The sequence below is a fragment of the Paramormyrops kingsleyae genome, chromosome 2 (assembly GCF_048594095.1).
Source record: "Paramormyrops kingsleyae isolate MSU_618 chromosome 2, PKINGS_0.4, whole genome shotgun sequence".
NCBI classification, from domain to species: Eukaryota; Metazoa; Chordata; class Actinopteri; order Osteoglossiformes; family Mormyridae; genus Paramormyrops; species Paramormyrops kingsleyae.
Window position 1 is genome coordinate 22,392,541 of NC_132798.1, and position 17,119 is coordinate 22,409,659.

Consider the following 17,119-nt stretch of genomic DNA (forward strand, 5'->3'; position numbering starts at 1 on the left):
AATATTGGGGGTGGGGGTCAAGTGTGAATGGTAATACTGGGTATTACCATTCACACAGATTTGTAATCATATCCTTGTAGGGACTCTCCATTCATTTTCATGGGAAAAACTCTAATCCCAACATGATGACCCTAACCCAAAATACTAGACCTTTGGCATTTTTACTTTTTTGATTGCATTCACAGATCTTTGTGGGGACCTGAAAATGGTCCCCACAATGTGATATAAACCTAATACACACATACACACACACCCTGGTGGTGTGAAGAACATCCTCCATCCATCCATCCATCCATCCATCATCTGCCGCTTGTCCGGGGTTCGGGTCGCGGGGGTAGCAGCTTCAGTAGAGGTGTGAAGAACAGTGCTATTTAATGAGCCAGAGTAATACCTCCCCCCTAAAAACATTAGGTCAAATTTGTGGCAAAATCGACTTCGCATCCTGTAAATAACAGTAACTTTGATCCACCACCAGAGGGTACTGCAGCACAGTCTTTCTACCACCCAATACGATCGCAGGTTGTGGACCCCATGCGCAGAAGGGGAAACGGACACACAAGCCCCGGACACAGCTGACCTCAAGTTTCTTGGAATTTTTGCGCAACGTAAACTGTTATCAGAATGCTGGGAAACCACTATTGAAAACCGAAAGAAAAGTTACTGAAATGTGGGCAAATCTTGGCAGATCATTACTCTTTTAATTGGAGACGGGGACGTCTCTGCAAGTTAGGCATTTGTGCCTGTGATTAGTTCAAATCATGTTTTGCTCACTTCACTCCCGGGGTTACTGGAACACTAGATAAATGACTAACCATGTGCCTTGACACCGAACTTCATTACTTCACGTATGTGCCTCAAAAGGAGTGCAAGGCGGGATATAAAAAACTGAAGAATATCAATGTACTTCTGCAAACGACAACTAAAGCATCATTTTATTAATAACTTGAGTTATTATAATGGCGTGTTTGCATATAATGATAACTTGAAAACTGATAGCTGCACTTTAAATGTCCACTGAAGGCAATCTAAACCACGTGCCACAGGCTCGTTTTCTGCTGATATTGACATTTATTTTTATTTAGCAAATGCTTCTGTCCAAAGTGACGCGTGAGTGAAGCAACTGGCTTTGTGTCGTGCAGCTATGCGGAACTTTCACGTTTAAGCAGTATTTCAGTAAGAGCTAGATTTAATTAGTTTCACTAGACATGCTTAATATATTTGACGAGTTATAAAATATTACAATAGACAGATTACATAAAGTGACAGTGAGATGGAAAAACCCAAAGTTAATGTGAGCAAAAGAGATGACGTCTTTCACGAGAGAATATCTTGATATGCAGTAAGATTTCTACTATTAAAGACGGGTAGTACATCTGACAAGCTGTGCTGTCATGGAAAAATCCACAGATGACAAGTGTGCTTATGTTTAGTGTATTTCATGTTTAGTGTATTTCATGAATGATTTAACAGTATTTTTCATCTAGTTGATATTGTTGCCAAGATTCTTCTACATGTCAAACATTGAATGAGAATAAGCGGCAATTAATTTGTCATCTGTGATTATTGTAACAATAGAATAATCACACAGCTTGCCGGGCTGGTCTTATGTACAATGTCTCCACAGAGGACTTAAGATCTAAGAAGATTTAGGAGAACTACATAGCCATAGAATGTCCAAGGGTGATGTTAAACCCACATGTTCCACAAAAGCACCATCTCTGTATAGTAAAGTTAGCATTCTTAGAACCTTCAGAAGTTCCCAGAATTTTACAAAGTGAAAATCTCACAAAAACATGATATAATGCTTAGAGACTGTATGAGTCATAACACCACAAATAAGTCCTATATAAGAGGTTTCTTGTAAGAATAAAGAGGAACTTCTTCATTTCCTTTTCTTCTTAACTGTCCTGTAACAGGTGTTGCTTAAGGCATCGTGTCAGTTATTTTTTACACAAAGGGATTTAGTAATACATGTCATATCCAACAGCAAATGGAATTTCAACCAATATCGAGTATTACTGGTCAAAGCCAGCTCTGCCAATTCTGTGCTTTTCCTTGAGTGGTTCAATAGTTTGCAATGGTCCCTTATGTCTGTTAAGACCCATTGAACATTTCAGGGTACTTATTCATTCAGCGTTAGAAGATGTTTAACAATCAATGGCACACACATCCCTCACGCCATAAACAAATGATTGCTGGGACTGTCAGCGTAAGGATGAGCCGCCTTAAGGCCGCAGCCAATGCTAAACTTCATTGGAGAGTTGGGAGGAGGAGATAGAGAGACATACCAGTGAACTTCATGAATATCCTCCCCCCCATGCAGCCAGCCAGTCTTTAAAGGCTTCAATCTCTCAGTGGACTCAGTTGTTCATGATGGAGCTCAGTGGAGCAACTGCAGGTAGCCAGAACCAGGGGCTCCCCAACCCTGTCTTTGAGATGCAGGTAAGAGAAACAAGGATTCTGTGGATCTATCTCTTATTAGTACTGTTCTTCACTTACATTACTTTAATTACATTAATTACATTATTATTTGATTTATCTTGGCATGCGCCTATTGTTCTGACTGACCTTTCAACACAGAAACTGAAAAGATGCAGTGACTGTCATTGGCCTCTTTAGGATTTAATGTACATTTATTGTGTGTTTAAAGTACAGAAAATATTCACTCAAAAACATCCACCTTTCAATTAACATATGTGAGTCAGTCCTAAATCTCTGGAGTCTGAGGCCTCTCAGTCACATTTGAGGTAGTCTGACATGCCTTGATATTTCTATATACTTCACCTGTCTAAAGAAACATTCATCCGTAAGTGTTACATATGCTTTTATTTAGCACAAACTCAGCACCAATAATCTAAGACCATTTAGAATGTCATTAATCTATTTTTTGTTTAAATCAGTGTTGGCCAATCTTATCCATAAAGGGCCGGTGTGTACGGGTTTTCGCTGCAACTCCCTAATTAGATTACTAATTAGAGGACTGATTGGCTGAAGAGTCTTCACACCTGGGTTTGAACATCTGACCTACAGGTTATCCCAAAAACCTGCATACACACCGGCCCTTTGCCGGTAAGATTGGCCACCCCTGGTTTAAATCAACCACAAACCGCAAGGTTCTTTAAGCATTGTACATGTCAGTTCCCATTAATACATCTCCCTAACCTTTGAAATGACGACTGGATTCCTGTTCGTGGCACCTCGCAGTTTCCTCAGAATGCCCGTGTGACCACAGTGCAGGCCCACATTTGAAGGCTCATTGTTCAGTTGTGGCCATGTTCCATAAAATGTTGAGATTAATCTCCATCTAGCTATGGGCTCTAATATTGAGTATATAAACCTTTTAGCAAGAACCAAAAAGAACTAGGAGTGTAGGACAAGTAGGTATTGCTTGGGAGTGTAAGTGTGCATTTTCATTTCCAAAGGACATGGTTTCTGTGGATATGGAAATGAATGGGAGATCCACCACTGGAGAAGGACTGGATGAAACAACTAGAAAACCCTACCAAAGGTCTCAGCTGAAATCAGCATCACATCCAATATTGACACTAATAATTTACCTGACTGCACTTTATTGTTAAGTTAATTTATTTATTCTCAGTTTTCGCCTTACGATTTGACCTAATCGTTCTCACTGAGAATAAATAAATAAATATAAATTTCATAAATACGTATATATTTTCATATATTTATTTTCAGTGATATTTCACTTAGCATTTCACTGCATCCCATTAATAAAGTGGAGTCAGGTAAATGTATTTTCTTTCTTTCATGAATGTGTTAATTTGTTAGATTATTAGAGAATAACCACTGTGTTTCTGATTGTGAGTGACTGGGATTAAGGAGATACGGTTTGTTTCAGGATCTTGGAGGAGAAAGTCGAGTTCATCTCCAGGCACTTTGAGAAACACCAGAAAAAGTTCTGGTTGGTCTGTAAAATGCTTTTCATGGCAGGTAAAATTGAATTATGGAAATTTATTTTTTGTGAAAGTTTGATGGTGTGGGAATGAATGCCGATATTTTCCCATGTGGTATAATGTGTATTTTCATTCCTTTATATAAATTTCATTAGCAGTTATTTTATTTGTGTTATATGAACAGGAGAATCCACCTCGACTGAAGTGACAAGCAGATTAGTGCATAACAGTCTGACAAAAAATATTTATTTTTTATACTGCAAGCTCACCTTCACCTAGCTGTACTGATCCCAAACACTGACAGAGCGTTACACTTAGGCCTGCCTAATACATAGAAATGGGCTGTGCTATGATTTTAAAGAATCGGCTGTAGTTGTGATCCTGATTTGTGTTCCTGCCTGTATATTAGGCTGCGTCGCTGTAGTGATTGCGGCGTGTGTAGTGAATTTCCAGCGAGCGCTGCCTCTCCTCGTCGTCACGCTGGCAGCCATCTCCTTTCTGCTGTGGGACTGGCTGATGCAGCGCTACCAGCATCACATTCAGTACTTTCTAGCACAGGTGGAGAAAGTGATGGCAAAGCAGATGTTCTGTCTGAAATGGTGAGAACGTGCCGCCCTGCCGCTGCCTTCTCTGCCTTTAACAAGGGTCACTTCAAAATAGGGACTGCAATAACCATGAGGAAAAAATTTGCCCAAAAATGTCCCCAGAAAGATTTCACCTATTTTTTTTTTATTATTCATATCCTTAAAGTAATAATAATCTCAGTTGAAATGCAGTTCATTTTAATACATTTTTAACTTTCAGTCAGACTTCAGTTGTTTGTAGAGGGGTTCATGCAACATGTGCAAGTACTCTCTCTTAAACATACTAACCATTACTTTACAGTGAATGCAAAAGAAAACACAGGCTATGCCGTATTCTATGAATTAGTAGGGGTAACATTAGTACTGTATACTGTACTGTAAAAGTGCTAGTGTGACAAATATCCGTAAGGCAATACTGTATTACTCTATTTTTACATCAAACATTTGTCTTTTTTAAAGGTAACTTTTAAATGAAATTAAAGTGTTTTGGGAGCATGACTGGGGTCATATTTAGGGTTTAAACTATAGAAATAAGCACATATTACCATTTTTAGTCACTCTACCAAACATCCGCGAATCCTCCTCATTCGTGATGGGTTCTGAAACCTAACCTCGCGAATGTCCAAGGTCTGACTGTATACAGAATACCTTTGTATAAAACTGGATGTTTAATGTGAGGGTTTACACTGCGTTCCAAATTATTATGCACAACAGAGTTTCCAAACTTTTCATTTTTATAAAGAACAAAAAATGGTCATTTGTGAAATTATAAGCATTAGCAGGTTATTACAAACTGAAAGGTAACTGAAATCAAACAGTATTCAAGTCAAAACTTCATTATAGGTGATGTTACTGTACATACGAAAGGAGCTTCTGAACTCTCCCATCCATTGAATTTGTCAGGTTTTGAATGGTATCTGCTTCAATTGTTTTGCATGAGGACAGAATAGCCTCCCAGAGCTGTTGCTTAGATGTGAACTGCCTCCCGCCATCATAGACACTCCTTTTGATGATGCTCCAGAGGTTCTCAATAGGGTTGAGGTCAGGGGAGGATGGGGGGCCACACCATAAGTTTGTCCCCTTTTATGCCCATAGCAGCCAGAGATACAGATGTGTTCTTTGCAGCATGAGACGGTGCATTATCATGCATGAAAATGATCTTGCTGCGGAATGCACGGTTCTTCTTTTTGAACCATGGGAGGAAGTGCGCTTTGAGAAACTCCACATACTTTATGGATGTCATTTTTACCCCGTCAGCGATCCTAAAGGGGCCGACAATCTCTCTCCCCATGATTCCAGCCCAAAACATTACTCCACCTCCTCCTTGTTGGCGCCGTAGCCTTGTTTGCATGGGGTGGCCATCAACCAGCCATCCACCACTCCATCCATCTGGACCATCGAGGGTTGCACGGCACTCATCGGTGAACAAAACAGTTTTGAAGTCTTCATGTATTGTTTGGCCCACTGGAGCCGTTTCTGCTTGTGTGCAGTGGATAGGGGAGGTCCAAAGGATGGCTTACGCACAGCTGCAAACCTCTGGAGGACCCTGCATCTTGTTGTTCGGGGCGCGTTGGAGGCATCAGCAGCTTCAAAAACTTGTCTGCTGCTAAGACAAGGCATTTTTGCAGCTGCTCTTTTAACCCGATGTAATTGCCTGTTGGAAAGAGTCCTTGATTTTCCCTTATCAGCACGCACACGTGTGTGCTCTGAATCAGCTACATACTTCTTGATTGTGTGATGATCGCGATGAAGTGTCTTGGCAATGTTGATTGTTGTCATGCCCTGACCTAAACACTCAACAATTTGTTGCTTCTCAGCAGCCGACAGGTCCTTTTTCTTTCCCATTTTGGTTGGAAATGTAGGCTGCTTAATAATGTGGGACAGCCTTCTTAAGTAGTTTTGCCTTTAATTGGACACACCTGCCAAACTAATTAGCACAGGTGTCTGCAATTGCTTTCAGTGATATAAAGAGCCCCAACACACATCACCATCCATGAGTTCAACTGACAAACAAAAAAATTCTTACCTTATCACTCCTGAACACTTTTTGCATAATAATTTGGAACGCAGTGCATATCACATTGTATATTCATATATTTAAAAAAACCCAATTTAGTTATTTATTCTTCCATACGTATATAGCGCTGCAGAACTTTTTGCACTGTTTGTTTATTGTTTGTCGTGTCTACATGTTTGCACTGAAGGTGCTGCTCTTAATCTCATTATACATGTGTATAGTGACAATAAAAAGGCATTCATTCATTCATTCATTCATTCATTCATTTGTATTTTAATCGGGGGTGTAGGTGGGGCATGGATGCCCTGGCAGATTCAGGGGTCTCAGAGTTGTATAGTCCCCCCCTGCTCAGCTATATATACTGAGGGGATCTGCCCCCCCCATAAGGTGACATTTCATGAGGGGGCCTGGAATTCATAGCTACATCCCTGGTTGTAAGGTGAAAAATGGTTCATGTGAAGGCGGCTGCCTGTCTTTTCACAGTGTGGTGTATGCCGTCCTGTTGGGGGCGCTGGTGAGCTGGCTGGTACTGGATACAGCCAGAAATGGCTCGCAGCAGCTAGTCTCCTTTGCTGGCCTGCTTATTTTCTCACTGGTGACAGTGCTCTTCTCCAAGTATCCCTTTAGGGTATGTTGTTCAATTAAAGGCACGTTGCACATTATCCATAGCATTGTCTGCAGGGTGACCGATGCAGTTTTGAAGGACTACATGTGTAAATCTGTGAATGAAGTCTGATCCCCTGTAGTTTATAACATAGTCATTAAATAAACTTAATAATGGGCTGATTTATAACGTTGTAACATCAATACATAACTGATGTGACTATTCGTGCAGATTTCCTGGAGGACCTTGCTATGGGGCATTGGCCTACAGTTTCTGTTTGGCCTCTTAATTCTCAGAACTAAGGCTGGATACCTTGCCACGGACTGGCTTGGGAAGCAGGTGGAGGTGAGACCAAAGAGGCTTTATTGCATTGCTGTAGCATCGTGCTGGACATTGTAAATAAACCTTGCTGGTCACATTCTTACAAGGCAGGAGAAACAATATGAAATCTCCTGTGATTTGTGCTGAAATATTAACCCGTTTTCATTTTTGTGATGACCTCTTATCTTGCCCCCTAAAGGTGTTCCTGGCGTACACAGATGCTGGCTCAGAGTTTGTTTTTGGTAAAACGTTCAAAGAGCACTTCTTTGCATTTAAGGTAATCATTGAGGGCGAGCGATTCCAGTGACCGCTAAGCCTGGACTGTGGGGCTTTCCGCACTGAGGCTGTGCTGATGGTGCCTGATTCTTGCAGGTCCTGCCCATCGTGGTTTTCTTCAGCACCGTCATCTCCATGCTGTACTACATAGGCTTCATGCAGTGGCTTATCCTGAAGGTGACATCTCCCACCAACACCTCCCTTCTCACTGAATTGATGATTTACTTCAGGTCTAGTCAATTAGTGACCTCATAGTTCATTTTTACTTGCTAATTCATGAGCTTGTGCCAACTGATTAAAAGAAAAATTATTTCCCGTTATCATTTTTCAAGGACCTTATTGGGTCCGTATGATGCATCAACTATTTCAGTTTATCCCACCCCATCAGTAATACCAGCCAATTATAATTAGTCACTGAAAACATAGATGCCACTAGCTGTCCAAGTCCTGCTTTTATGCTTCTTGAGAAAAAAGAACTGTGGCAGCTCAAGTGGTATCATTTTTATCAATTTGGCCTCGGCTTGGAACTAATTTGGTAGCCCTGCTTTCGAGGTGGATTTTCCTGTTTTAATATCATTATACATGTGAATTGCTTTATAGGTGGGGTCCATCATGCTAGTTACCATGGGAACATCCCCCGCTGAGTCCATGGTTGCAGCAGGAAATATATTTGTAGGACAGGTGAGATTTTGTATAGCTATTGTAGATAATACACCCTATTGGTGGAATAAAATGTCTGTGAAAAACGTTTTTTTAGCTGGATTCTTTACACAAATATAAAATTTCTTTCAGATTCATAAAAATAAATGTGTTCTTCAGCGTTATTGGTGTCTCTCTCCCCAGTCAGAAGCGCCACTCCTGATACGGCCGTATCTTTCCAAGCTCACAATTTCAGAGATACATGCAGTGATGGCTGGAGGCTTTGCCACTATAGCGGGCAGCGTCCTGGGGGCCTTCATATCATTTGGGGTGAGAACGTGTCCAGTCCTTCACACCAAGTAGCAAGATCAGGTGTTTTTCCCTGTAGTTTCCTTGAGTCAGACCAAGAAAAGGTCACTTTTTTTAACTGCTTGCCCCTGAATTTTTATACAGATCCAGGCCTCACACCTCTTAAATGCCTCCGTGATGTCGGCACCTGCCTCACTGGCAATCGCTAAGACTTTCTGGCCTGAAACAGACACACCCAGGATCACAGCTAAGAAGGGCTTCAAACTGGAGAAGGGGTATGTAGCAGCATCACGGCAGAGGCTACACTAGCAGCACACGAGCAGCACACGAGCAACACACGAGCAACATATGAGCAGCACACGAGCAGCATACAAGCAGCATGTGAGCAGCACATGAGCAGCACATGAGCAGCATGCAAGCAGCACATGAGCAGCATATGAGCAGCACACGAGCAGTACATGAGCAGCACACGAGCACAGAGCTACAGATGCTGCAGAGCAAAGAGCCATGGCAGCATATTAACACTACTCTCTCTTAATGATGTTGATCACAACACACCCAAGTAAAGCACCTTGGGGCACAAGGAGCTATATAACAATAAATTGAAATGAACTTAACTATATACAAATTGCAATAAAGAACAAATCTGAATGTTAAAGCTGTTTCTTAATTTATATGTTAAGGGTTTTTTATATATTCTGATTTTGTGCATGTAATTTAAAAATAATGCATATGCCGTATGTTTCTTTTAGACTTGGTTGGAGTTAAACACATTACAGTGTTAGACATTCATATATATCACTTGATGACTGTATTTTGCTATATGTGTTTTGACCATTGGACAGTTAGCTGAAATACAAAATAAAAAACTTCAGCCCTTATCATAAACTGTACTGGGTCACTGGACTCTGCTCGACTTTAGGGAAACTGGTAACCTGCTGGAAGCTGCCTCTCACGGTGCTTCCACCTCGATCACCCTGGTGGCCAACATGGCTGTGAACCTCATCGCATTTCTAGCTCTCCTCAGCTTCCTCAACGCAGCTCTGTCCTGGATGGGAAACATGTTCGACTTCCCCCACCTGAGCTTCTCTGTAAGACCTCAAAACACACAGCCTACATAAACATCACATGCAGAAGGCTGCAGACGAAGACGGGCCAATCCCCAATGAGCTTTTCCATCACATGATCTTATGCTCTTATGATGAAATAACTATTACGGTTTCTGCAAAGTTTTAGGACTGATATTTTACAATTATGTTTATACCTCAGTCATGTGAAAAAGAAGGTTTTACATATCAGGACATAATGAAAAATCATCTGGTCCTTAGCAGGTAAATACAACCTCAGATGAACAACGACATATTACACCATGTCATTATTTATTTAACAAAAATTAAGCCAAAATGCAGAACCAGTATGTGGAAAATTAAGAACGGTTTCCATAGGAATTAAGAGGGTAAATAGCAGTCAGATTCTGCTAATCAAATACACTTGATTAATTGATCTCTAGAAAGTGTAACCACCTCTATGAAAGCAGAAGTTTTGGCAGTTTGCTGGTCTGGAGCAGGTGTGTGTTACCACAATGCCAAGGAGGAAAGACATCAGCAATGATCTTATAGAAGCAATTGTTGCTGTCCATCAATCTGGGGAGGGTTATAAGGACATTTCCAAACAGTTTGAAGTCCATCATTCTATAGTGAGTAAGATTATTCACAAGTGGAAAACATTCAAGTTCTCAGGAGTGGACATCCCAGCAAATACACCCAAAAAACCCAAGAGCTACATCTCGGCCTCTACAGGCCTTAGTTAGCATGTTAAATGTTAAAGTTCATGACAGTACAATTGGAAAAAGACTGAAGAAGTGTGGCTTGTTTGGAAGGGCTGCAAGGAGAAAGCCTCTGCAAGAAGGACATGGCAGCTCGGCTTGGGTTTGCAAAGTTGAACAAACCACAAGACGTCTGGAACAATGTCCTTTGGCCAGATGAGGCCAAATTGAAGATGTTTCGCCAAAATGCACAGCACCATGTTTGGCGAAAACCAAACACATCATATCAGCACAAACACCTCATACCATCTGTGAAGCACGGTGGTGGAAGGATTTGGGCTTGTTTCACATCCACAGGACCTGGGCTGCTTGCAGTCATTGAGTCAACCATGAAATCCTCTGTATACCAAAGTAAAAGTATTGTAGAGTCAAATCTATCCAACTGCTAAAGTGTGACCAAAACTGGGTCATGCGACAGGACAATGATCCCAAGCACATCAGCAAATCTACAACGGAAAGGCTGAAAAAGAAAAGAATCAAGGTGTTGCAATGGCCCAAAGTCCAGACCGCAACTTAACTGAAATGCTGTGGCAGGACCTTAACAGAGCTGTGCATAAATGAATGCCCGCAAACCTCAATGAACTGAGGCAGCACTGTAAAGATGAGCAGGACAAAGTTCCCATACAACAGTGTGAGAGATTGATAAAGCTATACAGAAAATGATTACTTCACGTTATTGCTGCTAAAGGTGGTTCTACAAGCTATTGAATCACGGGGTGTACTTAGTTTTTCACACATGGCTTCTCCATATCGGCTTCATTTTTGTTACATAAATAATGACACAATGGAATCCGTTGTGTGTTGTTTTACACCTGAGATTAGATTTAAATAATTTTAGAACCTTCTACAGATCAGATTACTTTTTTTATTATGTCTTCATACATAAAACCATAGAACTGAAAGGGGGTGCACTTTCTTTAGCACTACTGTACATTCCTCACCTGTTAGTGAAGGAAATTACCGTTAAATACTTATTTTTAAATTTCACCTTTTTCTGTGTCATTTTGGAACCGATTTCCAACAAAAAAAAAAAAATCACGATTCAGAAACATTTAAAGATAACTTTGAGCGAAAATACAGATGATGTAATTATCTTTCTTTCCCTGTTCTCTTTTCTTATTCACCACAACATAGCTGATCTGCTCCTATATCTTCATGCCGTTTGCATTCCTGATGGGCGTGGCTCAGGAAGATACCTTCATGGTGGGCGAGCTGATTGGATACAAAACATTTTTCAATGAATTTGTAGCCTATGAGAGGCTTTCAGTGCTCATCAAAAAGAGGCTTGAGGGAGGACCCGAATATGTGGATGGTGTCAAGCAGTTCCTCTCTGTAAGTTGCTGGGACCTTACACTGATGGATTGCTTAGTCCAGTGTTTCCCAATCCAGTCCTCAGGGACCCCAAATACTTCACATTTTGCTCCCTCCCAACTCTCAACACACCCATACCAGGTAGTCGGTGTTCTAGATTGGCTGCATGCTGGAAGGGAGCAAAAATGTGGACTGTCTGGGGTCTCTGAGGATTGGATTGGGAAACACTGTCTTAGTCGATACATAAATCCAAAATGGGGGGGGGGGGCTAGGAAAGGTGTTGCTACCCCACCCCACACTCTGATGTTTGTGCAATGCGAAGAATTTATCACTACATCGAGATCGGCTATTCATTGGATATAGACTGGCTTGGACTGAATAATCTTTCTTGGATCTCCAAGGTGCACTCTGAAACCATAGCAACGTATGCACTCTGTGGCTTTGCCAACATTGGATCACTTGGGGTGATCATAGGAGGCTTGTGTAAGTACCGCCCACATGGAATGTCAACATCTACAGTATGTGAAATGGCACTCAGAGTAATTACAGTTCCAGAGATGCATTAGGAACATACTTTACTGGCCAGCTTAATTTGGACCTGTTAATTTCCGTGTTTTCAAATGGAATTTTCATGGCATTTTCAGTTAATGTCAGAAAACAGTTAATGTCAATGAACATTCATTGTGATGGAAGAGCATGAGTTGTTCTAACATGAAGGACAGCTTCGTTCCTGTATCCACTGTAGACCCAGATACGTAACATTATCAAGCAAATGCAAGTGCTCTTCTACATGATTGTTGTAATGTCAATGTAATATAGTCTGGTCTATGACCCTGGTGACTTCAATCTGCTGCTTCAATCTGCAGCGGCCATGGCACCTGAACGCAGGGGTGACATCTCCAGATGTGCGATCAGGGCTCTTATCTCCGGGACGATGGCCTGCTTCATGACGGCTTGCGTGGCAGGTTTGTGCGTTGTAAGGTTTTGGATGGTGGGATGATGGTGTAGTGGTGAGGAGTCCTGTGTGGGAGCCTGGGCACATGTGTGTGGGACAGACCTGTATGTCTTTGTAGATGGCAAACAGGGAGTGAAGCATGTGATGGACTAGCATCCCGTTCAGGGTGTAACTCAGCCCTGTACCCTACGCTGCTCGGGACAGGCTGTAACCCCCCAAAAGCATGATTAGAAGATGGATGGATGGATGGATGGATAGATATTGGGAGCAAAGTGGGGTATGTGCATGGATTATACTGTGCATGTGACAGAAAGACTTTGAGACCATGTGATTTTGTGAGTTTGGATTAAAGCCGATCGGATGCTTTCCAGTAAATATGGATGACACAGTCATTTACAGAGCTTGTTTTCATTCAGATGGCTGAAGTGGTTAATGATTGTGGCTTATTACAGGAATCCTGTACGTACCAGAACCACAATGTTATCATTATTTAGAATACGAGCACCTCTCTGCAATGACTAATAGCACAGAGCTGTTGACCTGCTGCTTGGATCTCTATGCCAGGTACAGACCACATCCATTCACCCAGCGACAGCTCAATTAATTTCTGCTGTAATATAGAGCATCATTTAACAAAATGACATTTGGCCAGTGATCAGACATTAAAGTCTCATGCACAGTGAGCACACAGAATAAGTTAATGCCTCTTTTGTTTGTCAGTTACATTATTACAGTTTGTCTGTTCCTGTTTTGGTGAAAAAAAGACCAGAAGAAAAAAGTTTATAATAAAACAGACAATATAATATCAGGGATATTGATTTACATTTCACTTGACTTAAGCTTGCAACTTGTAAAAAAACAAAGTTTAAATAATAGAACATATTTGTGCATGACTCTTCTCACCTGTATAGAATATCTAAATATCTAAAGACTGACATGTGACATGAAATCTAGATTCATCCTGTTGCTAAGCAGGTGTCTTAATTTCATTGAAAAACAGCTGATTATAATACAGTTATGGTATATTTGTAACCACCTAAAAGAGCAGAGGTCTGCTGGGGAAGTCATAAAGATGTCCTGAGGGAGAGTAGATGTTAGCAAGAGGTTTGTCACTGAAGACCACACCGCTCTGATGAAGCCTTCTTAATGTGCCAGAGTCACTGGGGTGATCCTGTCCAACATCACCACTGGCGGTGGCTACTCCATGAAAGCGCTGAGAAACTGCTGCTCTCTTCTGAACGCCACGTCGTTTGACTGTCAACGGATCCATTCCTGAGGGAGAGGTGAAGACCTCCCAACTTTGGCTCCCCCACTGAGCTCAGGGCGTGGCAGGGTCCATCAACCACGACAAATGAAGCACTTCACAGTGGAACAGCATAAAGCTTTTTGCTCTTTTCCAGTGCTGCCCTTCACGCAGTTTTCAGTTCTGGTATTCTTGCACTAGAAGTGAAATTCCTGGCCCTGCGCATCCGATCGGCCACTTTGCTGTTTACTGATGATAATCCATTAACACCCTAAGCTCCCTGCCTTTGTACTGGTCAGATGGGCTCCCCAAATGTTCAGTTCATTTTCTGACCACTTTCTAACCATGTTTGGGATACTGTGCTATCCCTGTAGAATGGAATAATATTTCAGTACTACTAAAACTGTATAACATTTACAGAACACAAAAGCCCTTTGCCTAATGCCCATACCCCCCTGCCCCCCCGACCCCCTCAGCGATTCCCCTTCCCCTCTCCTCTGCACCGTCCTCTGGCCTCTGCCTGCCACTGCACGTGCTCAGTGGCTCGTCCTCTCACGTTTCGTCCTGGCCGCCCTGCCACGGCTGCCTGTCTCTCGCCCATCCGTCTCACATGCCTGCTTTACTCACAGTGCACGTCGTGCATAACCTTGATCCATCACGTTTGTTTGCCTGTTATGTTTCCCAGTTTTTGGGTGGGATGGCAGTCAGTGTGCTCATGCATTGTGAGGATTCCATTATTGTTGTTGCTTGGTATGTCTTGCTTGATTTTTTTCAGTTATATTTCTATTGATAACTATTATTTGATACAAAGTTGTTTCTTAGTCCTTGCTTAGACAGGCCATTATCTTAATCTTTTATGTATTTATGCTCTTATCAGCTGTTAGAACCATATGTTCTTTTATATTCAGCATAACAACATCTGCCAGGAAAATAAAAAAGAATGTCAATAATAAGTATCTCTGAATCCAAGGACTTGTTTTGTGACACATTATTTTCCCAGTCTCACAAAAAAAATTATAAAAATTGGAACATATTTCTGCGTGGACATTACAAGGTGACCCTGAGACAGAAATGTAGAGTTCTGAAAACTTCGGGCAAAAGACACAGTCCTACTGGGCCCTTGGCCCACAACATAATATCATGCTTTGCTATTTACATCATACCAAGATTTACTATCTGTAACTGCCCAGGACCAGGACCAGGACCAGGACCAGACACTTTCACACATCAAAAACATTCAGATACATTCCATCCATTTCTGTTACTCTAATTGCTATTACAGAATTGAATTGATACAAACTGCTAGTAATATTAACTTATATTATTAGTAAAACCATAAACACATAAATAATTGGGAGTCAAATAGTTGAATTGGTGATGGATTATACAGTCCATACAACTGCTCTTGTTAAATCATATTTTAATCATGACCATTCCTCTCCATGTCCAACAGGGGGCACTGTTGAGTGAGAATGTCACAGGTCTGGCCTCTGAGTTAATTTCTGAACTTTCATTATCCAACCACTTATTCTGGCCAGAGGTGGTGGGGGGTGCAAGGAGCCTATCCCAGGTGACAGAGTGCACAGTGCTAGGGTACGCCATGGATAGGATACCAGTCTATTGTACAATACATTCTCACACTCACACACTATGGGAAATTCAGAGAAGCCAATTAGGCTAACTGCACGACATTGGGAGGAAACCCATGTGACGGAGAGAGAACATCCAAACACCACCTACAGACACAGCGCTGAGGTGCCAAGTTAATATAAAAGCAGATTTAACAGGATGCAGTGTCTGTGATCGGAGATGCTTGTTATTCACTGACACAAAGCCTATGAGGGCAGAATGTGTCTCAGATGTTTGTAGCGGTGATTAAAACACCACATGCATATGTGAAGAAAAAAAAAATCAGCAAGAAAACGCAGAAATAGATTCGCTGAATATATAATAAGTTGCAGATATAATGAGATTAATACACAAGACATGCTGAACGGGGGATTCTCTGTGCACCCTGCTGTATAGCCTTTATCCTTGCAGCATTTCTTCTGTATATGTAATATGTATGTTTATATATTATACTGCAATATTTTGTTTTGAAACAAGATTCTTAAAACTCTTAGTTTTTTGATGATCTTTTATCATACAAGAAAATTAAATCCCATTTGGAATCTACTACATCCTGTCTATCTCCCATATGAAGAGATTTTAAATCCGGGTTGTGCCTCTCTGTAGTCGCTTATGAAGACTTTTTTTTTTAAATCATGGAATGGGAACCTAATTAAAATTGAAGCACAATAATATAATTGCACTTTGCCTGGAGTGGCTGTTTTAGACTTCAGCAGTAAATGAAAATGAAGGCTGAATTTTTATATTTAATTAAATGACAGGGATGAGCCCATCAGAAATCTATTGTGCTTTAATAACTCGGCCTGCTCTGTGAAATTACACTGGGATGAGAATGTACCTGCTGAGCCCATGAGTGGCCGACGGAGGGCGGCTGGCTGACCAGTGCAAGAGAAGCCAAGGAGCGCCGCGGCAGGAAGCTTGGCGAGGCGACGCTCCGCCAGTCAGCCATTACACGGCAGTGTGTATATTCAGCTGACGCCATATGGGAAGCATGTTAAGCCTGAGCATAAGGTTCAGACATTAGCTACTGATCAAATTACCCTGTATCAACGTAGGTTCAAATCCTAACCATCCATATTTCACACAGAACGACATCGTGTATACATTTTTTTCATGATACGATTAATTAAATAGTTTAAAAATGTCTAAGCAGACAGTGGAAAAACACTGAGAATTTGCAAAGGGAATACATGGAACAAAACGGAAAACAACACATACTGCCTTTGATCAACCATTAAGCAAATCGGTAGAAATTTTAAATCGACGCTGCACGTTGCATGGAAGTGACCTTAGACTCATCTTCAGTATATTTAATACAACCTCAACACATAAGATGAAGTGCTGGATTCTTGTTAAATATTCTTTATAATGAACATAATACATTTCTAACTGATGTCAGAATACACAGTTGTATAATCCACTGGCCATGTCCATATTTTACTAAAGACCAGGAGCTGAATGCAGACAGCAGAAAAGGCAGATCAGAGTCCTT

At 41.3% G+C, this 17,119-nt stretch overlaps 1 protein-coding gene across 2 annotated transcripts; it reads left to right on the forward strand.

The window, feature by feature from the left end:
- Positions 1–1,540: 1,540 nt before the first annotated feature.
- On the forward strand, positions 1,541–14,951 carry LOC111839180 (solute carrier family 28 member 3). 2 transcript variants are annotated; one of them, XM_072708022.1, is made up of 17 exons: positions 1,541–2,442; positions 3,423–3,508; positions 3,860–3,951; positions 4,324–4,513; positions 6,999–7,143; positions 7,351–7,464; positions 7,640–7,717; positions 7,813–7,893; positions 8,317–8,397; positions 8,599–8,685; positions 8,809–8,939; positions 9,587–9,755; positions 11,624–11,821; positions 12,202–12,283; positions 12,667–12,765; positions 13,208–13,319; positions 13,911–14,951. In XM_072708022.1, the coding sequence occupies exons 1-17, from the start codon at positions 2,371–2,373 to the stop codon at positions 14,029–14,031; spliced, it is 1,938 nt and encodes a 645-aa protein (XP_072564123.1). In that variant the 5' UTR covers positions 1,541–2,370; the 3' UTR covers positions 14,032–14,951. The 2 variants fall into 2 exon arrangements, with proteins under 2 accessions (XP_072564123.1, XP_023658616.2); XM_023802848.2 differs by having other exon boundaries at positions 1,544–2,442; positions 8,560–8,685.
- The last annotated feature ends 2,168 nt before the right edge of the window (positions 14,952–17,119 follow it).